Genomic DNA, 27,365 nt, shown 5'->3' with positions numbered 1-27,365 from the left:
GGCTATGTAGTGCAGGGCGCTCCAATGTTGGTGAGATGATGTTAAACGACTCCCTGCATGAGAGTGGGCGATCAAGAGGGTTGAGAGGGAGGGGACTTGTGGCGGCTGTGTAGAGAGAGAGAGAGAGAGAGAGAGAGAGAGAGAGAGAGAGAGAGAGAGAGAGAGAGAGAGAGAGAGAGAGAGAGAGAGATTAATAGCATGATCTTGGCAATGCCATGCAAGAGAGAGAGGAAGAGCGGGATGATGGCCCGTGTGCATGTGTGGGTTGGCAGACCACGAATGAGGGTAAGGTTTTCAATGATTGAGGTCAACTCTCTAAAGAGTGTATTGACCCCTTATCTCCCCAGTATGAGCAAAGGTCTAGATCAGCTTGAGATCCTACCTCAAGCTCTTCAATAGGTGGAAGAAAAACATCCCGTCCCTTATCGGGTTGGTTGACTCTCTGACTCAACTCTTTTGCATCGTTTGCTTCTTGTATGTGTCTCCAAAGCTCGTCTAAGCCATCATCCTCTCTGTAAGCTTTTGTATCCTAGAGTGGAGATCCTTAGATGCCTGCTTTGTGGTATTCATCACTACTCTAGGCTTTTCTATTTTAGTTGTGGATTTCCCAATGGTCCCTTTAGTTTCATTCCTAGATGAGATTATCGGTTTCGGAGCTAGAACTTTGATCCAACTCTTTGGCTTAGTTGCAAGTGGCTCTAGCAACGCTTGGATGGTTTGGATCATTTTTTGACACATCCTTAACCTTTGCTTTTCTAGCTCAACATAAGAGTACGTCATCCACTTTTGTTCGTGGCTTTGTTTAGCCTAAAGTTGTGCTTTTAGGCTTTCATAAGTGCATCTAGAGGTTCATTCACTTTTTCAACTAGTACTAATTTGCCAGCACTTGCACTCCTTGGTATCTTTGTCTCATTAGGCTCTCTGGTCTTAGGGAGTTCCGACTCAAGGTTAGTTTGACTATCTAATCTCTCTAATCTATCCTTGGTTTGTTTTAACACCTCTGCTAGGGCTGTTTGTTCACGTTCCTTTCTAGCTTTCATACGTGCCTTCCTAGCTTTCCAGGTGTTTCGTCGATTTTTTTGTTCATAACCAGGTGCATCTAGTTTAGGTTCCTCAATTATTGGTTCCTCCCTTGATTTATGTGCTTGTGCTCTTGTGACGACCTGTATGGGTATCACCGTTTCATTTTTTGAACCACTACTTGCTGGGATCGCGCCCAATATGTTTAGTGTAGTTTTCACTGTCTTATTTGGGTTTTTTGGACAATCATTGATCAAATGCGTAATTCCGCAATCTGGACAATACACATTCACTCTCATGATCTCTGTGTAAGGACAGTCCTTCATAAGATGGTCACCACCACATTTGTAACACGGTCCTAAGGGTTGACTAGGCGCTCATGCGGCCGCTCTCTATTGTTAGGTAGGTCTTGGTCATTGTTGGTTATCATAATAGCAATGTGTGCTCATCTAAACTATATCTACCTTCTCCTGCAACATGAGTTGTTGTTGGTGGTCCAACATTCCTAATCATGCTCCAAGGTGGTTCAGGTGCTTTTGGCTCTTTGCGTGGATAGTATGTTGAACGAGCCCCATATTTTCTTGGCTCTTTGTAATACACACGCACAAGCACTAAGGCTTGTTTCTTTGATTCCTCTATAGTGGGGTGTATATCTGAAGCCCACTGGTCACGTTCCTGGTAGAGGTGGTTGCTGTCCTAAAACTGGTTGTGGCCCTTCAACTCCTCCTGGTCCTCGCAAATTTCCTACCGCATACCTAGGCATTGGTGGTACCTGAGGAGGTGCTACTTGGACTAGTGGGGCATATTGTTGCTCTCTCACATAGCCCTTGTTATAATAACACTCTTTCGTAGTGTGATTCATCCATTTTTGCTCAATGGCACACCATTTAGGTTACTTAGCCTGTGGCTTAGCAAACGGGCTTATCCGTTTGAGAAATTCCTCAACAAGTTTCTCTTGGTTCATAGTTACTTCGCTCTTTTGTGCTGGCTTTATAGACTTAGCTCCGCTTTGTTGTGATGATGAGTCATTATCTAAGTCTCTATAGTCCTCTTCCTTATAGAAAACATAATTAACTACTAGGTATAGAACCTCCTTGGTCAACTCATTTAGAGTTAAGCTCTTCTTCATATGAAAATCCTTATGAAGATTTGCATTTCTCAGTCTTTTGATAAATATCAGCATGAGTCGGGACTGAGTTGGTAATTCCTCCACTCGGTAGAATTTTACGTAGTCTCAACCTTAAGGCTGCTTTTTTAACAAATTCCAACCCCAACCTCTTACCTTAGAAGTCTGCTTGCATTTGTTCCTTTGTCCTTGTTTGCTTCCAAGTAGCTTTTCAAATTAGAGTGCTTTGAAATTTCAATTGATTACCAATTTGCAAGTTCCTTGGTTCTGATTATCTCTACAAAACTTTGACTCTGCAATTCTTTGTCAAATTAGTATTCCTCACTTATTACTATATGTACAAACAAGATCCTTATATGAGCTCCAAATCCTGATCTGATAAGACAAATGGACTTCTAAGATATCATTAAAGTCTTTTGGAGTAGTATATTCTCAGTTTGAGCACTAAAATTGGTATGTAGACATCATACGCGTATGATGTCTATTCTCTCAGAAGTGACTCAAACTTGAACCATGCACTTTCCTTGATGTTTTTACCCCAATCCTAGGCTTATCTTGAAGTTATAACCCTTGTAGGTAAGTTAATCTCTCCTATGTAGTCTTGGGTTGGTGTTGGCTTATCCAACAGGTTAACTAGGTCAAAATTGATCCAAATTGGGTGAAACTTGATCCTTAGGCTTTCCTTGAGATGTTTCACACTATGGTAAGCTCTATTGGCAGTTCTTGTCACTAAATATGCCCCTGAGACATCATACACGTATGATGTCTTTTTTGTCAAAATGGAGTGAATCTCATTCCAGAGGATACCCACCACATAAGAAACTCAGTGCCATTTGAAGAATTTAATTTCAATACTTATTGTGCTAGATATGGTCAAATCAAGCATCCACTTTGCTTAATTGTATCTCTTGCTCTCTATCAGCTTTATATTGCTCCAAGCTCAATGGAACTTGGCCTATTTACTCCCTAGATACTCTTAAGCACAATGGTTCACACAAAAGTGCCTTTTGGCCCAAAATCTGGCCTTCTAGACGTCATACGGGTATGATGTCTAACTTGTTAGAATGAATTTTTGTTTCCCTCCTAGGTGTCCCTTGATGTGTGCAGCATGCACAAGTGCTTATATCAAAGTTTGGATATCAAAATTGCACCTTACCACCACTTTTTCTCAAGAAATTTTCTAAAAAAAGTACAACTCTCTCAATACTTAGTTCAGATGCCCAAATGAGATGAAACTTGGTGTATGTGCTCTATAGAATATGTACACTAGGGTTGTCAAGTTAAATGTCCATTTTTGCTACCAAAACTACTCTTGAGAGATCATACGCGTATGATGTCTGCTGGGGAGATTTGGTCTAAAACTCAAGCACATGTTTTCCCAAGTCTTCAGCACTGCCCCCAAGGCACTCTTACACATTTTTAATGCAAAAATATGCACTAAATCACAAGTTTCTCATTTTTTTGTTTCCACACTCGGCTTTGGTCTTTTGAGGACCAAATGTTGGTCAAAACCTTAGTCCCAAGGTGAACTTAGCATATAACACCCCTCTAGAACACTTTGGTGTAGTCTGTTTTGTCAAATTTGATCTCCTACTAGGCCTTAAGACATCATACACGTATGATGTCTACATATGAAAAATTACAGATTTCTCATCCAAATCTCTTGCATATGTGTTCTTTTATTCCCACCCTCATGCAACCATGCATAAATGTCTACTGAAGCTTTTTTATTGCTCTAAACATTGACTTTTCAGAGATTACTTATGCAAGCAAGCTTACAAGCAAATAACATTGATGATGGATAGCTCTAGATCACAATCACATGTCCTATCTACAACTACTCCTACTCACCATGTGGGGTTTTTCAATTGTGGGTAGAAACACTTTACTTCCACACACGGTCTAGTAAGCACTTTCACACCACCACAACCAATCAAACACCAACAATCACCACTATACCAAACTAGCTAAAACTGTCTACCGCAAAAGACCCAGGTGAGACACACGCTCCCTAGAATATCTCTAAAACCTCAAGAGTCCTACCTAGAGTAAAATAATAAGGCTCTGGAAACGAGAGGAACCTTTTACCTCGTAGGACTAGTCTAAGGTCACCTACCTAGGGCTCTCATCCCCAGCAACGGCACCAATGTTGTCGGGCACATTCGCTGCTCGCAGTTGCTAGCAAAGTGAGACCTAGGCCAATAAACAAAATGTCAGCGAAGGACAGAGCTTGACCCGTACAGGTCTCGGAAACAAATAGATGGGTGTCAATCATCTACTTGACCTTATAAGGATGATCACTAACAAGGAAAACCAGCTCAAAACACACTATGTATGCGGGCAAGCTATTGTGTCTATGATGTCTATGCTCTTCGAAACAAGACCTAAAGTTATTGAATCATCACAAAACTCAAGGAATTACCTCTATACACCTAAAGAACACTACCGTAAAGGCTCTAAACCAACTCACTACCTGTAAACATTGGGTGCAGAAATCGCGTGTGAAGACATGCCAAAATTACATGTCACCAATTCTAGACGTTTTTGGGCCTAATGTGTAGTTCTACTCATCATGAATGCAATGCCATATAGAAATCTCTAATCGGATGCACGGTTAGAGAGAAAACTCGCCTAGAAGCTCGTGTGGGAGAGCTCTTTGCAAAGAGATCAAAATCGTGCAAGCTTAGCGTCGGCGCGTAGCTCTTGCTGTTGCTAACACAATGGTGAAGACACCTTTGCAATGTAGCATTCATAGCGCTCGTAGAAAGTAGAAGAAGATCACTCACTCTCTCACACAAAACTCATGGCACACTTAGTTGAGTTCAAAAGTTGATTAATTCAAAAGTTGTTCTTAGGGTTACAAAAATTGGCTTTTGTACCTCATCCTTGGAGGTTCTAACTTATCAGAATCATCTCCTACTTTCTCCCATGAGTTCGGCTAATCCACATATCAGTATATTACAATCTGGAAACTCAATCGAGTCCCAAAAAAAATTACATTGAGTTTGATGGAGTAAATAATACAACTTGGGCTTTTAGTGGTTAACAGTGGCTACCAACAAGATCAATGATAAGCAGGGCGTTTTGTATTTTATGACAAAATCTATACCTTTGCAAGGATAATAGAAATCTGTGGTTAATAGTGGCTACCAACAAGATCAGTGATAACCAGGGGCATTTTGTAGTCTATGGCAAAAGTGGTTAACAGTGGTTTCCTACATTCAGTGGTTAATAGTGGCTACCAACAAGATCAGTGATAAGTAGGGGCATTTTTTAGTTTATGGCAAAAGCTATACCTTTGAAAGGATAATAGCAATCTCTTTGCATCAAAGCCAAGTTAGCACTCATGTGCACATTATGGTTGGTTATGGTTGTCGCATCTAGGCCATATCAAGAGGAACCACGATTCATGCAAAACAAAAGGGCAAAGATACTTTATAATTAAAGTATAGTGCCCAAATTATAATCTTGAAACTTAACATGCAATGACTTCTTGATTAAACTTTTTCATCAATAGGGAAATTTACACTCCACATATCTACATATATATATATATATACACACACACACACACACACACACACACACACACACACACAAAAGAGGCAAACCTTGCATCCATTGTTGCTGAAATCATTTGCAACCACATTGGATTAAAGGAATACGCCCTCCCTTCCCACTTGCTAGCTAGCGGCACCCTCCCTTTCCCCTTGGATGCTCTCTCTTCAATCACCTCCCTCCACTCCTTTAATGAGAAGCTCATGTTGAATGTAACAGCATATAACTTCCCTCGTGGACCCCTTTCATAGCGTGTAGACCCACCTCTCCGTAATGGTGGCAGGGTCTACTCATTTATTGGATGTAGTACTAGCTGCACACTCAAGCAACTAAGGCATGCATATGGTTGTCAGCTCGGAGGTGATGGTGCCACTAGAAGTGCTTGCCCATATAAGTTCCCCCTCTAAATCTCCCCTATAAATTTCAAATACTACCTTTAAAGAATAAAAGATGATTTAAAATTGATGTTTTCACTTTACATGACGGTGCTACAAGTTGATTGGAAAACCTGAGTTTAGTGTAGTGTAAAAGTACAATTTACACCTTTATGTAGCAATGTACATGTCAAGATTAAGACCCTACCCAAAAAAAAGTGAAGGGGTTTTAGTATACAAATTTTCAAATCTAAAACTTTTGTTTGAAGGTTTTTGAAGCTTTTACAAAAAAAGTTTGTTTCCAATAGCGGTAGCCTATAATGCCTTAGTTATTCAGCTTGGAATGATCTCTTTTCTTGCTATCGTAGGCAACACTGACATCGAAGGTGATGGGATTATCACTCTTCATATTTAAAATTTCATGTTAGGTCTAGAATTTTAGCTTATCTTATACTAATAGGATGCAATGATGGCAAGCTTGCGCCACAAATGCATTTTTACTATTCTCTTTTGCTTTTTCGATATCCAAATCACATACAAACACTTGCTTCCCCCCTATCACATCCTTCACAAATGTAAATGATGATAGGATGAAAAAAAACAATAACTTTTAATGCAACATTGCAAGAAGCAAATTGTATCCCATCAAGCTATGAAGGACACAAAACAAGGCATACCAAGTGAGGGGGTATCTTGCACATACAAAGGCACCAAACAATCCAAGCATGAAGCCGTATAAGATGATGAGGGGGGAGGAGATGGTGAAAGAGATGCAACATGGAAGCTTCATGATGTTGCTGAAGAGCAACAAGATACCTTAAAAACATTGCAAGGTGAGCATAGGTTGGTCCTTGTAGCACTTCATGAGCTTCTATGAACAACTAGAAAGGATTGGCATGATTCAATCATCAGCACTGAAAGTAAGAAAATCAATCATGTTGTTTTATTAGTCAAGTAAATTCCTTTTCTATTATCAAAAAGTTGATGCATAAGTTCCTCTCTCTCTCTCTCTCTCTCTCTCTCTCTCTCTCTCAAAGGGGACCTTAACACCCTACATTGTTCTTTACAAATGAATACATAAAGCTATATAAATTTCCATTGAGAATTTTCTCTCACAATACTTTGAAATAATTGGCTTTGAAGATGTTTGTTTACCTAACTCTTTGTTCACCTATGTGTTGTGCTAGGTAGTGGACATATTTGATAACCATGTGTGTATGCATTGTAGGGAGCTCTTTTAATGGCATGGATAGGCTCTCTGGAAATATTTATCTACCTATCATTGTTTGAAAAAGAAAAGAGACATTCTTTCTCTCTTAATCACTTTGTACTAAGAAAAATAAAAGAGTGTTTCCATAATTGTTATGTAATCATAACTTGAACTTACATACAATGCAACCCCAAGTCATTAAAACACTCAAATTCTCATAGCTCTCCCCATTTCTATGCTACCCCACTCACTCTTTCCAAGATCCATTATGATGTCATAAAACTCTTTGAAATTTCTATGTTTGAGGGTCCAAAAACAGCATTGATGAGTTTCAACCATCCAATGTTCTTACTCTCTAATATATCTTTCTCTCTCTGTAAGAGAATGTGTGTGTGTGTGTGTGTGTGTGTGTGTGTGTGTGTGTGTGTGTGTGCACGTGCCTGTGCGTGTGCATGCGAGAGAGAGAGAGAGAGAGAGAGAGAGAGAGAGAGAGAGAGAGAGAGGAGGAGGAGGAGGAGGAGGCGCGGGGGGGGGGGCAAGGGAGTGCAAACTTGTAGAGCTTGCGTAATGAGAGATAGTGTTGTAACTTGTCAAGTGAAACCAAATCTAGTCAAATTTCACAAAATTTAAGGCTAAATGTTCTTACAAGAAGGAAATTTGAGTAGTGCCATAATTATCTCATCACCCTAACACACTAAAGTAAAGTAGGATATCCATAACATTCCAGAACATGAATGTTCATGCCAAGAAATCATTCTTTAAATCTAATACCCTGCCCTTTATCATCATCTCCATATCCTTACTAATAGTTTGATGATGAATGATGATTTGAGAGAGTGAAATTGAGTCATGACAACATTAATCATATTATTGTGATGGCTGAAGAGTTCAAACATCAAATTAAATAGTGAAGTTATGAAAACTTATAGCAATCCAAATTACCATATTTCCATCAATTGCTAAATCATGTTAATCTCTAAGAGATGATCTATTGAGCCCATCTTCACATCCGCACTTTGCACTTGAGTAGTGATCCAGCTTAGCTCCCACTCCCTTTGATATGAGACATAGTATTGGGGCATTTGGGAAGTGTTCTCCATTGTTGCACAATATATCCCTTGCATGTTTGGTAGGCTTAGCTTCATACCCTACTACAACTCGTAATCACTCATTCTCTTTGTTCTGGTAATCAAAAATCAATTTTGATTAGTGCATTGTGTTCCTTGTCTCTTGCTCTTGAATCTAGGTGTAATCATTCTCAGTTTTGTTGTGGTTTGCAACAAACTATTTGTGAGATAAATTCATAGATTTTTCTAGAATGGTTATTTTTTTATGTTTTGACCTTGGAAGAGTGTTTCTTAGCCATAGAGCTATCTTTTTGAATAGTTCTCATGTGTCTTTTGGACTTCCTCCTTCACTTCACTAGACTTAAAGTACATAGACTTTGACTCTTATGCTCACCTACACCAACATGAGTGACACAACATATAGATACTCAACTCTTCCAGCTTGAGCAGTACCTACAAAAGATAAGATGCTTAGACCACATAGAAAATTATGTGAAGCTTTGGGACTAACGCCTCGCTCATTTAGTGGCTTAGCTGCCCGAATCTGACTTTTATGCCATGTAATTTTAATGGCGACTTCGACGTACTTGTTCAAGGCCTAAAACCCAATTCCTAAGTTCTTGGAGATCTAGATCTCTTTCATTGTGTTTGTCTTTTAGTCCTAGCTCTCATGATGCCGATTTATAGCTTCCAAAGCTTGCCATATCTCTATGGCTGCTCTCTAGGCACTCACACACCCACAATAAAATAGGAGAGAGATGCAAATTTAGTTGAACTTCCAAGCTCTCTCTCTCTCTCTCTCTCTCTCTCTCTCTCTCTCTCTCTGAGGGTTTTGGTTGGAGCAAACCCCCTTTCTCTCTCTCGCTCTCTCTCTCTTCGCCTATCCAAAAATCTAATTCTTCATTGGTTTGAGGGGATAGCATGTAAGATGATTCAAAGAATCATACAAGATGCAAGACCACAACGTGATGGGCAAAAGGATTGCAATATTGTACAAAGCCACAAATTAGTGCCATATAGGATAGTGATATATTAATCATACCATTATGTGCAAGTTGGCATGATGGAATAAGACCATGACATAAATGTCATCTAGTATGCAAGAGTTCCTTTTTTAAACCACCAACCACTTCATGAGCGTAGCTCTTATCACAGTAGCCAAAAATCAATTTACAAATGAAACTATGATGATGTACTTCCTTCATTTGGCCAAAATGACGTAGCCTTTTTAGTTTTGGAAACATTATAAAGAACATCCTCTAGCTTGGCATTGTGTTTCATAGTGTGTATCCACCCCTTCCATCTTCCCAAGCACCTTCTTCACTGCACCAACACAACCTTGGCAATTCATGGCCAATTTCAATTCAATTGTCTGTGCCAAAGTTGCAATGTCCAGCTGCCTTATCTCTCCCTCCCTCCTTCTCTCTCTCTCTCTCTCTCTCTCTCTCTCTCTCTCTCTCTCTCTCTCTCTCTCTCTCTCTCTCTCTCTCTCACTCTCTCTCTCTCTCTCTCTCTCTCTCTCTCTCTCTCTCTCTCTCTCTCTCTCACGTGCACACACACACACACACAAATGTTGATTCTCATCAACCAAGGCAGAAAGGAGTTGAGGGCAGGGTTTCCTACATTCCAAAGGAGGAGGACAAAGATGAAGTCATGTGAGCTCGCAGTAGGTTATTCTTTCTTTCACCCGCCTCAAAGAGGTGCCCAATATTTCTACCACGATGGCCACCATTTCAGCAAGAATCTCACCTCCAAAGATAAGAGGGAAGAAGACCTCCTACACATGCACCAATGCTTGCTTCCCACATGTTTCCCAAGCTCCATCACCATCATTTGGCCACCCATCATTGATGCAGGCTTGGCATAGTCGTCGTCCCTCGCTGTAGTTTTGCGGTTGTTGCAACCATGAGGCACAAGAGGAGGAGGATGATGATCTCAAGATGATAATGACATGCTACAACAACCCTTTCTCTGTAGCTCCTTGGTCATACCCCTTTCTCTGTAGCTCCCTTGTCTACTGCTGCAACCATTCAGTATCGCACGGACTGGTTACAGCAATAGTCTTGGGAGGTATTGTAGCATGTGGCACCATAGGCAAAGTTTGCAGCTAGGGTAAATTTTTTGGGAAAAAATCGTAAAAATGATATGCATTGCCGCCATGTGTTGTTGAAAAATCAAATTTGGCCATATTTCCTGGTCTTCAAGCTCAAGAAATTATGCTTCCCACCATGGACTTGCAAGGGTTGCATGCACTGTTTGAAAAATATCATTTTCTCAAACATACAAAATTCCCTTCCTTGGATTTTGCAAGAGGAAATTCAAAAAAAATAAGGTTATTTTTTGGATTTTTAGAGTATTTTTCTTTATTTTGAGGTGGAATTTATTCCTTGCCATCAACCGGCATTTCTAAAATTGAGAACAACACAATATTAAGTTGAGATACATTTTTTTCCAACACTGGTTGCAGGACATGCAAGCCATGCTCTATAAAAGAGGCCCAAGATGCTGGGAGATGCTCAAATATAGCCAGTTTTGTGATGTCTTTTGCGAAGCACTATGGAGTGCTGGAAGTTTTGCCTATTTTTGCAAATTTTATGGGGATTGTTGTGCTTCAACAAGCCCCGTAACCATTGCACACAATCCATGGGACCGCAATGCTTTAGTGGTTCCAACCCCCATAGCTCCTGCAAAAACTGTTTGACGGGACGGGGCTCTTATAAAATTCTTTGATCCGGCTTACTCACAAAGGATAAGGAAATCACTCAGATTCTAGGTACTCTTGACTACTAATTGATTATGTTTTGCTCATTAATGCTTATTCCCTTGGTTGGGGTTTATCACCTGCTACTCTCAGACACCTATTTACACGTTGATGAATTGCTACCTATAGGAGAGTGAATGCTAGAGCCCTACGCTAATGGTACAGACCACTATAGAGCACTATGTTGTATGCACTTGGGAGTCAGTTTAGGTTGGGAAAGTGCCCTTGGAAGAATTTTGGAGACTGTATATAGAAATGTATATCAAGTAGATAACACGGGTGGATAGTGCTAGAATAGTATACATAGGTGCCTTCGGCTTGCCGCAAGTGTTGACGGCTCTACCATAATAGTCCCACACTCACGCGAAATGGTTTTGTCGATACTTGCAACAAGCCGGAGTCTTTTTTTTTGTTCCATGACTGAAGGGATTGGGATTGGATTAGTTTTCAACATATGAAACACCCCACTTACACTAAGATGCAATTCTCTTCAAGCACCTTGGCCTTTAACACTAGAATGGTAAACAGGACACTTTTATGTCCTTGGACACTTTTGTGTCCTGTTAAGTGACCATTTTGCTTGAATTATTTGAAGAGTATGAAAATGAATTTCTAGGTGCTATATATCCACAAAGTTGCCTTATGAGCTAAAAAAAACTTAGCATTTTTTTTTCAGTATCGATCTCACCATTAACCTTACTCTTGCACAACATCTTTGAACCTAAACTGTGTGAAAAAACGGGTCCTGTTTTTGGCTTTTTTTCAATTTTTGGCAACTATACCACTCTAAACTTCATGTTTGTGAGGTTTAGATGGCTAGAGGTTAGGCCTTCATAGTTCTCAACATGTTTTGATGCTTGTAGGAGAGCTAAGTGTTAAAATTGAAAGTTATGACCAATTTACAAGAATTGCATAATCCTGATTTTTGGCCAAAATTAGCACTTTTATGATTTTTTTGGTGGCTTTCTTGATATCCAAATTCAATTTTGATTGTGTAAGTGTAATGTATAACATAAAGCTAATCTTCCTTGAGTTTTGGGGGACCTAATATGCTATATAGCATAGTATATGATGATGGTTGAGTTTTTTGATTGCTGAAGAATACGATACATTTTAGAGTAGCAAGTATAACTTTCTCAATATTGCTAGTTTCTTATGCCAATTGTGTGTATTTTGTAGGTAGTAACCATATCTCATCATAGACTACAAACTTGGCAAGATATTGAGTAGTTTCTATGGGTTTCTAGAGGTCATAATGCTAAACCCAGTTTTTTCATGTTTGCTGTATTTAGCACTTTATCATTGTCCCCAAGGTTCCAATTGTAAGAGATCCATTATCCTTTTGACATGCTCCATGGATCCTTTTGAATCCATAGGCCCAAAGGGAACTAAGAAAACATGTATATAGTATTTGTATTGAGCGTGACTATAGAAACTTTGATGATAGGTCCGCAGAATCGCAAAGATGCAACTTTTTTGTACCTATTTTTTTTTCCCAAAAAAACATTAGTGAGGTAAAAGCAACCATATGTTTTGGTCACCAACCCATTGAAGTTAACGGGGCATTTTATCTCATGTCCTACATTCCACTCTTATTTATATGCAATCAACCGTAAGAAATTGTTGTTTTGGGCAAAATGCACTGGTCCATCAACTTTGGAGGCTTGTAGTGACCAAGGGATGAGAAAATTTACAAGTTTCTCATTTTTTCCATATGTAGTAGTTATTGAACTATAAGCTCATGAAAGGATTTTTTGAAATGAGTGGATCTACTATGGTTTTGGAAATTTTTCCCAAAACCCTGAAAGGACACTTTTATGTCCTGTTAGGTTACCATTCTAGTGTTAAACGTAGAGCCAAACCAATTTGTGTTCTCCTAGGGAATTGCATATTTGTTCAAACACTTCTATATGATTCCACACATCCCCGTCTCCACTAAATTTTTGTGTGAGCTTGGCTATTTGTACTACCTTACTACTAAGCTCTCTATCAGGCATGTTACGCATATTTTTAGCAATGGATTGACCAATAGCTTGAGCAAATGTTTCCACGTCACCTAAGTGAGGAGGCATTGTGGGTAAAGGTGCTCTTGGAATTACATGTGGAGTAGGTATTGGCATTGGGCTTGGCTTTATGCAGCCCTTGGGTTCCAAGTTGGGTACGATGTTGTAGCATGTGGTGGCCCAAAGTTCATATGTGTGGCCCTAGGCATAGAAAACATCGGATGTGACATGCTAACGCTAGCCGGTATGGTGCCATTGGAATAAGAGCTTGGATGTTGTGGTTGTGGAGCATAAGTTGTTGAAACAATGGGAGGATTAGGAGCTATATGAGTACAAGGACCTATAGGTACATATGATTGATACACACTTGTAGATACTGTTGCAGGTATTGGGCTATCATGTAGTGGCGCTTTACTAACAAATGATGTCCATGGCATGTTTCTCGGCATGCCCATCACTGGGGTAGGCATGGTATCCGTGGTGTCATCAAGAGAAAGATGAGCTAGACTTGGAAAGGTAAAGCTATCACTTGTGGGCTCAGATTGTACTGAGAGCCCTGGAAAAACAACACATGGAGGATCCATCTGGCTTACCAAAGGAGTTTCCATTTGCAATAGAGTTGGTTGCTTAGCCTTCCCTGTATCCAAGAATCTCATGAGACCCGTTGAAGGCATGTGGATCCCTTTGTTCTGTCTCACTAGCTCAATAACCCTATAAATGACATCACAAACTCTTTGTTGTTGATCCTCTACACTAGTAGCACCCGTTGTAGATTTTAGGACATCTAACCAACCCACGTGATAGGTGTGACCTGTGTATAGGCTGGTTAGAGTCTCCGTTTGTAGTTCATACTCCCATTTCTCATTTAAAAACACTCCATCTAGGATTGAGGTGCTCGGGGTGTCCTTTGAACTAGATGCCATGTGGCTCTCTATGGATTGACCCTTAGTGGTTGCTAATTCAGGAGCATTCAATTGCTTGCCTAGCATGGATGTACACATAAGGGTTTTTGTTTTTAGCTCTCTCTATTGCTCTGCCTTGCGTAGCTCTCAATTTCCTTTTCCCTAGCCGCAATAATATATCGCTCAACCTCTTGCACTTCGACAAGGATTCTACCATCAGGTAATATAACCTCGGAGGGGAATAGCTCTAAAGAGTCAGGGGGTGCAGTGAATGGAGTATTCACATGCACACTCTTCGGGAGCATGGGGTCTACATTGGTCATGAATGGAGAATTTACTTCCCCACCCCCTTCATTCACATCGCTAGCTCCATGTTCAGAGTGAGTGGCTCTACTAAAAGTTTCCTTCAAGCGGCTAAGCACGCTCGGCCCGGACCGTGGACCCATGGCATGCACGTCTTGGCTTGAACTATTGGGACTAGGCATCAGGTAACCTTCCATGATGTCGTAGTCAAAGGAAGAGTCACTAGACGCAATATGTGGGTCCTGAGTGGTACTACCTTGGGTTCCTTCTAAGGGCCTAGAGCCTAATGTAGAGGAATAATGAGTGCACACGTAAATGGAGGCACTCTCTATGTGATCATCCTCTAGTACACAACCAGAGCGTAGGTGCATGTGACCTCAACACTCTAGAAGCGTTGTTGAGTACTCATGAAGGCCGCTCACCTAGTTTTTTTGGCTTTTGCAACCCAAATTTACCCGCAAGTTTAAAGTTTTTTTTTCGGTCTCAGATTTCTGAGCTATATTGGTACTGTAATGGTACTGGTACTATACTCGTTCTGGTACTTTTTTCCATTGTTTTTTTTTCCTTACAAAGATGGGTTATTGGAATTGTACTGGTATCCTCCTATATTGCTACTGGTCAGACCTATACTGGATTGCTATACTGGTACTTCTGGTACTAGTGTTGGTATTGGCATTGATCTTGAATTTTCACTAACAGTATTGGTATTGGTATTGCTAGATATTGATACGGTACTGGCACACACACTCAACCAACTCACTGGTACTGGTACTGGTACTGGTACTGGCACTAGTATACTGGCAGTATTGTACTGGTACTAGTAGCTTTCCATGTCTCTTTTTTGTCTCGGATATTTGAGTTAGTATTGTATTGTACTGGTATCGACACTACTGGTATTGATATTGCTATACTCCTATAGCGCTATACTAATATATTGGTACTGGTACTAAGGGTACTGGCACTGGTACTCACAGACTAACTCAACCATCTCAGTGGTCTAACACAGCCTACTGCGCACACAAACTTTATTGGTACTGGTATATTGTAGTTGGTACAATTATACTGCTATAGCCAACTGCACACACACAGATTAGCATTGGTACTAGCAATGGTACACATTGGTATTGGTACTAGATGAGTACTCACAAACAGCTAATAACTCAAAAAACTCATTAGTCGTGGTACTACTGAAGGGCACACACCGGGCATTGGTACTGGTACTGGACACACACTATACTGGTGGTCTCAGATTTCAGCATTGTACTCATACTGGTCATTCACAGACGTTAAGCTCAACAAGCTCACTGTCTAACATAGCCAACTACGCACACACTGACTTTACTGGTAGTGGTACACACCCTGGTACTGGTACTGGACTCAGATTTTCAGTGTTGCATTGGTACTGGTCAGTTTAAAGTTTTGTGTTTTATTCTTTGGTTTATTGGTACCGGTATACTAGTATATTGATACTGGTATACTATAGTTAGAAATGGACATGTCACCCATGGGCCCTCCCTTTTGTGTTTGTGTGTGTGAGAGTTTAAATTGTCATTCTAATTCTACAAATTACCCCCTCCCATGGATGATGAAGGCCCCCTCTAGTATACTTTTGTGGACAATGTCTTTATGGAATTAAATCTAGACTCGTACTTCCAAGAATTTCATGTGAGAGTCACGTGAAGCTTAGAGTTGGGGAGTAAATGGGTCATCAATTTGTAGAGCCCAACGGTGGGTTACAAATTTAAGGCCAGAAAGCAAGGAACACAATAATGGTGAGGGAAAAGGGATTTTAGATGCTAGGGCTCAGTGTTCGGGAAAAATCGTTTTTCCAAACCTACAAAATTCCTTTTCTTGAATTTGCCAAGAGGAAATTTTAGAAAAGTAGATTTATTTTTTAGGTTTTTACACGATTTTTCTCTATGTTGAAACGAAATTTCTCTTTTTCCCCTTGCTCTCAACCGATATTTATGAAATTGAAAACGGCACGATATTCCAGCTAAGACATATTTTTCCCAAACATTGCTTGGGTTTTTTGTGTCAAGCATCCATGCTCATCATTTCCAAGATTTCAAACTTCTTTTGGAAATTTTTAAAGGGACAAATTATGAAAATACCCTTGTCTATTATGAAAATGCCCAAAATACCCTTGTATCAATCTTGTAGTAATTGCTCCATTTTCAAATAGTTCGTTGATTTCATATACAGGTCTGTCTTGAAGTACATTACACAAGCAATTTCACCAATTGGCTAACAAATAGTGGCATTTATGCCTACAAATAATGATTTTTTTCATCTCATGAACCCACAATATCATCAAGTATCCCATTTCAATCACATTTCCACATACCAAGTGTTTTTTGGAATTTTTGAGATTTCAATCGTATTAAAGAATTTTTACAAATTTTAGGGGCATTTTGCATCTTCCATTTTAAAAATTTTGCCCAACCATGATATAGTTACCGCACATTGAGGCACTCTTTGAGTTAACAACATTTAACTTGTGAGCCCCCAAGCCCCCCCCCCCCCCCCCCCCCCCCCTCGCGCCCCCCGCGCGAGAAATGATAAATGGAGTTGAAAAGTAAATTGAGTTTTAAGGTTTGAATATGGTCATAATGTTTGAGAAATGAAAAATGTTCATTATTTTTTGGGGTGTATGTATTAATTTAATTCAGCTATGAGTTTTGTAGTTAAATTAATATAGATTTTGATAAAATAGTGAGTTTTATATAAGTTTAATACTTTTCTTCATTGCTTCTTCCATTGAAAATACTTACCCTACAAAGCAATATCGAGGAATGCATAGACAAAAATTGAAGTTCTCTCAAAATGAGGTGAGCTTTGATCTTCAACACATGCGGATTGTGCATAGCATTGGACATACTTGCTATGAGCCTTGGATAGCCATCTTTCCATTTTTCAATGGAGGAGGCAATGAAGAAATGATGGGCAGTTTACCTTTCGATAAAGGTACCTTCAACGTAATTGTGTGAAGAAGGAGAAAGGTGGTGCAGGTTTAACTAAAGGTACGGTCTCAAAGTTGAATCAAGGAGAGTAAACTCAAGTCATGGCTTTCATGAACAATGTGCCAAACAACAAAGCCGCTTTAGTACACACAATGGCCTATGCCCATTAGCTCGGTGTTGTTCATTGTGACCTACATCCTTTCAATGTTATGTTGGATTTTACAGATCCATGAGTTGGCATCATTGATTGAGGTTTAGCCATGAGGCCTACATCAAAGAGGCGATACACTTAATTGTTATCAAAGCAAATCCCTATCCAAGAGATTGTGAAAGCTAGGTATCTTTTACACGAAAAGAACAGAAAGTCATTCGAAGAATTGTATGAAGACTTAACCCGCATGTAGCTGAATAGAAAGAAATGCCTACGGCCATTGGTGGAAATGTTGCCAACCTTTTTATTAAATTAAATGCTTTTTTAACATAGCAAGATGTTTGTCATCAAAGATGTAACTTTCTTTTAGACTAGATTGAACATCTTAAATAGTTTGCTTCGATCAATGTATCACAAGTACCTTTATTTTGTAAGATTAGGTTTGTATATCTTGAATGTGTCTTTTATGGTCATCAGATGAAAGAGCATCATGATATAAAAGCACCATTTGAGTGACAATTTCTTTGCACTTCTTTGCATATTTCCTTGAAGAGCTCAATGTATTGAGTTGTAACAAGCGGATCACATTGATATTTATGTTATCAATAACCATTTGAAGGCTGCCATGGACCTTTGCAAATGGCTTTTCTTAGGAATGTATCTAGGTTTGAGGCCAGGTATACTAAACTTTTTTGTCAAAAACGAGAAATCAACATGGCATCATAGATTACATTGATTCCTTATGAAACACACATTCTCATTTGGTACATCTCGACCCTATGTGTGATGAGGATGTGCTTGATCCACATAATAATTTGATGGGGGTGGTGAATAATTTGACTCACATGGCAGTTATGTATATCGAAGGCCTAGTGGAAGCATTGTCAAATCATTTCAAGGTTTCTTTTAATCTCTTCCAAGTACTTTAGCCCGGAAGATTATGATCAAAATTTACAAAAATTAGACTTTTTTACGATAAGGTGGTTAGATGTATTGTGCAAAAATTTTGGAGTAGGATCCAATTCTTTCATTAATAAAAGAGAATGCAAAGGAGAATGTAGATCTTTTGTCACGCACATTCTTAATCGCTTTAAAGGTAAAAGTATGTATGCAACTTGACAAGATTTTTGCAACCATGAAGAATGGGTGGTATCCTTTCCATGGACTAAAAAATTATAGAGCTATGCTTTTACTTCCATCTTCATCAGTTGCATGTGAAAGAGACCGCTCAAAAGTGAACAAGTCCCCTAATAGATTGATGCTTGAATCATTGGGTTTAGCAATGTTAGTTGGACTCAATACTCCAAAGGCTTCATGTCCTCAAGATTTATTGTGGAAAGAATCCTTTTGAGATGTGGAAATCTATGAAAAATCAAAGGATAGCAAGCTTGGACACAATCTGATTGTTGCCCTAGTGTTCTATTTATTCCCTTGGATATTTAAGCGTACATATATTAGTTGGTATCAAACTCCCTTTTGCATTAAATTGGTATTGAATGAACCTTTTTACCTTCGTTCAAGTTTCAAAGCAGTATTTATTCTCCGATTTCCTACTTTGATCGTACATTGTCATTGATATGGTGTGTTCTATTATTTTGTAATTGTTTGGAATTTGTCAAGTTTGTGGACCGTGGTTTGAAGAGCATATAATTCAACTATTCAATGTTATCAAATTTATACAAGCATGGTTCAAATTTTTTATTCGTCGAAGAGCATTACATAAGTGGAATATTAATGTATTACCAAAAGAAGTTTTAACGTGTGTAGTATATTCTTTTTGGTATTTTGATATAGATGGTTGCAAATTTTTCTCTGTAATCATTGGAAAGCCAATTATAAACTTTTCCCTTCAATCAGAAGGGAATAAGGTGAACATGCATGTCATCAGACACTTTAGGTTGCATTTCAAATCCCAACAATAGCTTTACTAGAAGGAATGTTTGGACTAATAAAAATTATGACTCTTCTTGGCGGGTTTTGGATGCTAGATTATTGAACTTCAGTTAATCTATGTCTGCTGGCCCGCAATCTCTCTCCCGTTCTCCCCCCCACCATTCATAATACTCACCGACCAGTAAGTGGTGCGACCAACCTTTTCTTCCACTTTTTTAAGATACATTCTACACTCTATTGTCCTCATTTGGTAAACCATTGGGTTTCAAAATCTTAAATGCTCTGGCTCTGCGAACGCCCACATTTATTGAGGCATGCATACATCTAAAAGAGCAGCCTAAACCTTACAAATATGCACTATGGCAGTGCTACCTAAACCAACCACTTTGTACTTCTGCTGCCTGAACCCACTAAGCTGTACTGCCATTGTGCTGTTCTAACTGGCCTATCTACACTGGTGATGCCTAAATTGGCGAGTATCATGAAAGGATTGACAACAAGAATTCACACCCTCCTCTCAAATAGCAAAATACCAATTCATGACGAGGACTCCAAAACCGACGCATCACTGCAATTTTTGGCATGATTGTTATTGACAAAACCTTCATCAAACACTTGACATGATTCTCACATCACTATCCAAAATAGGCACCAATAGTGGTGTTCCTACGAACCTACATAACTCAACCGATTTGGACATTGATAACCTACTGTGGACAAAAGAGAAACAGAATAAATTAATTCCAAGTTTACAAATCCTTAATCCCATGCTTACAGTGTCAAAATTGAGCAGTCGTACATTTGCTACCGCTAGATAGAAGTCTGTTCAACCCTTGGCCAACATGAACACCTTCCTGCCCTTCTTATGCAGGCTACATAAGCCAACCCTTCACAATATGTCTCAATTACAAAAGAATCTGATGATTATTGCCACTGCTTCATGTTGCTAGCTCACACCAGGGCCTCAAGATGGAATGCACATGTTTGTAACACGAAGGAGCCTAGCAACAATTGCTAGAAATTGGCAATGAGATGGACAATTCACAGTGTTTGCAATTGTATACGAGATGCTTGTCACACCCCGTACATCTAGGATGCTTAAAGACATCACCACACATCTCGAAGGTATCTTCCCTCAGTCTGAAGTTGCTTCACTATGGCTTCGGCCTTTGTGCTGTCAACAGAATCCTGCAAACGCAAATCCAGTATATTAAGGGCAGAGAGAGAGAGAGAGAGAGAGAGAGAGAGAGAGAGAGAGAGCTTTATTAACATCTTCTAGGGGCAGAAGTCGGCCTATGAGGCAGAACCATGTGCATGTGTGTGCGTGTGTGTGTGTGTGTGTGTCCTCTCAGTATCCAGACAAAAAGATATAAGTGCTGAAAATAAACATGCTAAAAAATAACACAGACAAGGGGATGTGTACACGTGTGAGGGTTGAGCGGGAAGACAAACTCTAACAGATGTGAAACTATATGTGCAGGGGAGTACAACCATGGTATGCAAAAGACTAGCCAACTCCATCCAGTACCAAACAGGGAGTATAATGCAGCATGCATAGGTGCACCCGGGGAGGGGGGGGGGGTTTCGCAGATTTCAAAATGCACTAGCTAAGAAATGCTCAGAGATAGGCCAACTAGGGAAGGCACATGTTATACAAAATGTGGGTTTGCAGAAAACCACCTGCCTATGTAGAAATAAAAAACGACAGACACCCACTAACCTGTTCTTGGATGATTGTGTGTAGAGTCCTGTGCACATCCCTTGCCATGCCTTTGGCATCCCCACAAACATAAAGGTAACCTCCACCGGATAACATCTCCCAAACAGTGGAAGCCTGTGAGATGGAATATTCCCCAACACATGGTAAATGGTGGGCTGACAATGCAACCAATATCCAAATCCACAGAAACAAACCCAAGCCTAGCATACCTGTCCGACCATCTTATGCTGGACATACTCCTTTGTTGGCCCTTCTCTGGAAAAGGCAACAGAGAGTCCAGAGATTACACCATTCTCAAAGAATCCATTGAGCTCATCTTCATAGATATAATCCTGAAAATCCATTGCCGGGAAGAATGAGAATCTTGAATATACACCAGTCCATAAAAGCCAAAATCCTTGTCAAAATTGTAGAATGGCCCTTCCGCAGCAACTATGAGACACATCCCCAGACACATCACATATGGAACTTGCGGTAACTCATAGCACATATAGCCAAAAGCCCTGCTACTACAAATTCTTTTGCAAACATTTTGGCCATACTTTGCTGGCCAAAATGAATTCATAGGTCTAAAGCACGAACAGCACGTTATTCCAACACAAATGAGAACAAAGGGAAGCCTAGCAACCTTTTGATAACATTAGAGTCGACAATTCCCTCCCTTCAACCGCTCCATATAAACCAAAATATTAACAAAACTCAATGTCAATCATCGACCTAACCTACATAGTTTTCCCTCCTTCCGCGTGCTTACCACACAGGATCTGAACAATCATTGTAATTGTAACATTTAACACAATGCTAGAAATAAGCTTTCTTCACAAAACTTGAAAAGGCTATAGATGGAAAATTTTGAGGTAAACTGACTATATTTAAAGGTTTTTACAGTACATTTCTCTAAATTTTGTAGCATTTCTCACCTTCAAATTTAAAATTTAGAGGTAAATCAAACTTTCTAGGTATATAGATTTCAAATCTATAGGTAGGATTAAACTAAACTTCGGTTTTTTCAAGCACTTATTTAACATTACAACCACACCTACTCTACAATAAAACAGGAACACAGGAAGCTCACCAATTTCCGGTTTCGGCAACCAAAGAACAGCAATGCAGGTCCCAATGTTTGACCTGACTCCTTCAAGTATGCCCTTTCCTGGTGTGTGTGTGTGTGTGTGTGTGAGAGACAGAGAGAGAGAGAGAGAGAGAAGAAGAAGAAGAAGAAGAAGAAGAGAAATATTCTTAACCATTAGACCAGCTTCAAGACAGAGATCCACCACTAGCAAACACAAAGGATGACCTTACTTACCTGCAAGAAACCCCTGAATGGGGCCAGACCAGTACCAGGACCCACCATAATAATTGGAACAGTGGGATCCGCTGGTAATTTGAAGTTGGACTGCCTAACAAAGATCGGTGCCCAGCTGCATTTACTTCCAACCTCAGTCACTGGCAAAGAGTTCTGAAGGCAAACATAGAGGGAGACAAAATTTAACACATTAACAATGACACCAGACAAAAAGCTTCAAAACTAGCCTTAATGAGATAAGTCTGGAACTAACAATAAATAGACGCTTTACGTACTCACCACTGTGGACATAACTAACAAAGATAACAATTTCCCATTAAAGCCACACAATGCTCTCCAAGTGTCACATACCTTCATCCAAGTTGAGCAAACACCTCTGTGGAAGCGACCAGTTGGACTAACCCCATAAACAAGTGAGCAGGTAACATGAATTCTATCGGGTGCAAATCTGTGAGTAAACATGGAATCACCACAACACGCATTAGAGATGAACGGGTCGCACATCATACATCATTAATCTGCAAAAATGTGCCAGAAGTCCAAGAACAGACAGACTTAGAAATTTAGAAAGAAGGCTTACCTTGGAGATGATGAAATTGAATAGTAGCGAGCTTGAAGGCGAGGAGCAACGGCAGCAAAAAAGACACCTAGAGGTGGCCTGGCTGAAGGGAATTCTATCATAACTTCCAAAAGACTTCTTTGGTTTGCAGTAATCCACTGTTGGTATTCGTCCTGTTCATGATTCATCTACCTCAGGTGAGAATGATGTCCTTCTAATGTATTGAAGAAAAAATAAAATTCTAGAAATGATGGGTAACAGATGAGAAGAGAATATCTTTGATAAAACAATCATGCAGCTAATCCAAATCAACAAGGCAAGCTACCAAGGCTAAAATACCGCATACAACCCAAGATTTTGGTAAGAGACAAGAAAATTCCTCTGGAGTTTGATCCTAAGGCATCAGTAAGCCAATAAAGAGCAAACTTCTTTACAACCAGCAGTTTCCTGCAGAAATATAAAATGCAGAAAAGACACAATTTCCAGACCTTGCCAAGCGGTGAGGCCAAAAATTTCAACCTGTCACGTTCAGTAGCATCAGAGGTATGGGCCGCCAATGCTGCTAATGCAGCCTGCACACATTTCGAAACCACTAAGCACCAGGGAGCAACAGAGAGCATGTCATAACAATATTAGGCACACAAGAAAGATAAAACGCTTCCTGTTTCCTCTTACCTTTCTTGGGGGAGTAATCAGGTCAGCATATCGAGCAAGTGCAGTTCTCAAATCGCATGGCCCTGGGAATGGTGGCACAAGTGAGCCCCCTCCACCAAGGGGAGACCCATCCTCATCATCTGCATGCAGTGTGAATCTCGTGTCCAGACAATACCCAAGTAGCTTTGCAGCCTCTTCAACGTTCTCTGGCAGGTTCTCAGGATATACTCCGACATGGTCTCCTGTCCCATACCTGCATAGAATGAAACTTACTCCCATGCTTTCAAGAGCAAAGTTGCACTCACATCAATAACCAGTCTTCATACGCACATTAAGCCAGTGTTACGTATGTCAAACTCCAAATGAATACACGATCTGTCAGACTCAGGTGTATGCAACTCCCTTCGCACAGCCACATTGGCCCTGCTCATACAAATAGGTAAACCACTATCAGCAACTTACTACTTTAAACTACAAACAAAGAGCTCAAAACTTGTATGAAGCCTGGTTCATAGTACATGGAAATGTAATAACCTGCATGGATGGTTGACATCATGCATGGCATGACCATTCACCTTGGGATCATACATCTCCTCCACCACTTTGGTTTCGTTGTCATGAATGACTACACGGTACTCAAGGATAGCCGCTGTGTAGGGCGTCGTAACTGCTGGGGTGGCATCATTGGCATCAATCAACAAAGGATCCAAAGCAGCCCACAACTGCTCTCTCCTGGTATCAGAACACTTGACCATTACTCAAGAGCTGGTGGAGCGTGAATACGTGCCTAAAAAGACTCACAAACCCTTACCAGGCAGCAAAATCATCTTCAATACATTGATCGTCATCGCCCAGTCCACAAGGAACTAATTGCTTGGCACCTGTAATAGCCCCATAAATGATTTAACCAATGTACAAAACCCGCACACCTAGTTGAAGGAGCAGGAAATTTGCATGCTTACCTTGGTCTAGCAGAGCCTGGTCCACTTTCTTTGCCACCTACAGATAACAGCACACAATCAAGTCTACTCTTTAATCCACTGCAGCGAAGCAAAGCCGCTTACTGCAGCATACATCATAACCAATGCACCCTTCTAACCTCATTGAAGTGTTCATATTGCCTATTGCCAAGGCCAAAGACACCATAGTTCAAGCCCGAAAGCCAGTCTCCTCGGCTCTCTTTCCCCTGAGATGGTAAAAAACGATATCACCTCTCACAGATCAGACTAAAACACAGTAGACTGAGTGGAGAAAACATGCATACCTCCACAAACCACTTGTAAAATCGTGCTGCATTGTCAGTAGGCTCACCATCACCATATCTGCGGTGAATAGAAAACGGTAAGATGATAGTTCTGGTCAACTAAAGAAGCACATAGAACAGCAAAAAGCACATGCACCTACGTAGCAAGTGTGAAAAGAACCAATTTTTCCTTCTTGAGCCTCTCTTCATATTCATCGTCATCTGCACCATATTCATCCTGTAGACAAACCCAATTGGTCCTTGTATCATTTATCCCGTAATTGCCCGCATTCACACACAACAAAGCGACAATAAGCAAGCTCAAATTGAGTCAAAACAATACTGGTGAGATAGTACTCGGCTGATGATCAAAACCTCGACACCTAGGAGAGAATGGATAGATTCAGTACTTAACCAATGGCCAAAAAGCCGCAAGTGACCCCAAATTATATTGCCACAGTGTGTCATAGAAACACTCATAAATTTTCTGGTTTAAAGGCCCCAAGTGTCTTGGACAATAGATCTTTTTGGTCCCATTAAAACTTCCCTACATTAAGGCTCTCCATCCTGGAAACACATGCACAAGTGCCACATCACTTACACTGACATATTCAAAAGTCACAGTAAGAACTAAGTCTCTAAACTCTTAAGCCTCTAGTGTGGCCCTTACAGCACATGGGTTGTTCCAAACTCCCTTCCACCCCTCCCCAAGGGTGCAAACTCCTGCATAGGTCACACACACACACACACGAACAAACTCCTGCATCTATCAAGAGGCCTTGATCTCTTTGAGTCATCTTTCACCATTGACTTAAGAGAGCTTTGACAACACTCATTAACCAGTCCCCTCAGATGTAGAGCTGAACTGCAGCTCTGTCTGAGGCCTGTCCTCTAGCCAAAAGAAAAAAAAACTTAACTGTGGCACAAGCCAGTGGTCCATTGAAAATTTTATTTCTCTGTGGACTACCCTTCCACAGAAGGTTTGGTCACATGCCACAATAACACCACAAAAAATGTCATCAATTCCTATTGTAGAATTATTTTCATCTTTAAAAAGATTTTAATTAACGAGTGTTTAATTAACGAGTGCAACATGAAGATTCACTCTCAGCAGACGACGTATTACTTTGCAGTAAGGATGATCATAGGATAACAAACAAAGGTAATCCAGGACAAGAGCCTCACCAAATCCACCACCTTGAAGATCACTCTTTTATCATATCGAACTTTTGCTTCTTCTGCTAGTGCCTGAGGAAGTGTCATTGAATTAGCTCGCAGAAAAATCCAATTCCAACATTAAAACAAACAATTATAAAATGTAAACCAAAGGAAAATTTGTCAAATGGCAAATCCAAAGATCATACACAACCTGTGGGACTGCAGGGGCCATAGCAAACAAAGGCGTGCCTATGAAAGGATGAAACACCATAACATGCAGTAGACTTTGAAAACCATGCTTTTCAACAATGTGACCATCATTTTTTCAACGACCATTGCAAAACTCACATCTAACAGAGCATCACATCAGCACAACCATGCATACGAGAATTTTAAGTGTAGATAAAGTATGGCAGCATACCTTCGCAAAACCCTCCGCAGTGCCAGTTTGAGTTCCAAAAAATACGGTCACCTTTTTCTGTGTCAAATCCTCTACTTCTGGCTCAGGCACCTGCACAGCAAGCTTCCTAGGAGCAACTTGCTCTACTTCTTTCTTCTTTTCACCCCCTGTGAGACGCCATAGTAAAAGTGCAGCTGCAGCAAGAAAAATCGCCGCTAAGCCTGGTAAAAACAGGGGGTTCTCTGTGATGGGTATGGGCACAGCTTGAGTCATCGCTATGGAAACTTTGTACTCAGATCGATGTGGGAAAACCCGCTGATAGAATTACTCTTTGAAGGGTTCAGAATCCCCTCACAGAAGAACGCAGAGACAGAAATGACGATAGCACAAATGCACAGGTAAGATCTGCAGAAAGCAGAGATGGCGATCTGCCAATAATTGATGGAGAGAGAAAAGCGGTTGCGCTTGATTTGGAGTGCAAGCTGCTGGCCTGATGGAAGTGCTTTCTGATGGGCGAATTTGAAGGACAAGGCAAGCCAGCAGCAAGCAAAAGGTCCACGCTAAGGAAGACTCGTCGTCGTAGAAGCTTGTCGGCTATGGCGGGCAGCGAGGGACAGGAGGGGGAGGAAGAGGACGACTGAGTATTTAGAGGGGGTCAAAATGCGTGTCCACCAATCGCGACCGACTATAGACGGTCACCTTCACGAGAGCAAGGCTGCAAGAGTGTGTTTTTAACATAGGCCTATATATAAATACGCCCCGCGTTTGTGGCAGAGACTCTCCGAACAGGCTGTAGCCGGCTGCAGCTTGTGTTAGGCAGTTCCCGACCGCCTACAGCCCATTGCCCCATTTGACATGCCCACTGCTCACCGGCTGACCAAGTCCATTAGTGACGTGGCACTTTCTGATTGGTCGAATGTGGTGCTTACGCTAGCGTTATTACATCACAAGAGTTACATCATAGCTGTGCTAAATTTTTTGATTTAATTTTCTG

The 27,365-nt window shown here is 40.4% G+C and overlaps 1 protein-coding gene across 1 annotated transcript; it reads right to left on the bottom strand.

Annotated features, from left to right (window-relative positions):
* Positions 1–20,044: 20,044 nt before the first annotated feature.
* Positions 20,045–27,050, bottom strand: LOC147463452 (NADPH--cytochrome P450 reductase-like). Its single transcript, XM_086488959.1, has 18 exons — positions 26,393–27,050; positions 25,999–26,061; positions 24,975–25,051; positions 24,835–24,892; positions 24,670–24,756; positions 24,533–24,569; positions 24,382–24,451; positions 24,105–24,302; positions 23,901–23,993; positions 23,592–23,823; positions 23,405–23,488; positions 22,938–23,089; positions 22,709–22,805; positions 22,358–22,510; positions 22,127–22,204; positions 21,261–21,383; positions 21,052–21,165; positions 20,045–20,519 (listed from the first exon to the last, which is right to left on the bottom strand). Exons 1-18 carry the CDS (start codon positions 26,642–26,644, stop codon positions 20,439–20,441), a joined length of 2,049 nt encoding a protein of 682 aa, XP_086345085.1. The 5' UTR covers positions 26,645–27,050; the 3' UTR covers positions 20,045–20,438.
* Between the last annotated feature and the right edge of the window lie 315 nt (positions 27,051–27,365).

Source organism: Adiantum capillus-veneris, chromosome 2 (genome assembly GCF_014529385.1).
Source record: "Adiantum capillus-veneris isolate H3 chromosome 2, ASM1452938v2, whole genome shotgun sequence".
Taxonomy (NCBI): domain Eukaryota; kingdom Viridiplantae; phylum Streptophyta; class Polypodiopsida; order Polypodiales; family Pteridaceae; genus Adiantum; species Adiantum capillus-veneris.
This window is presented reverse-complemented; position numbering and strand designations above follow the sequence as displayed.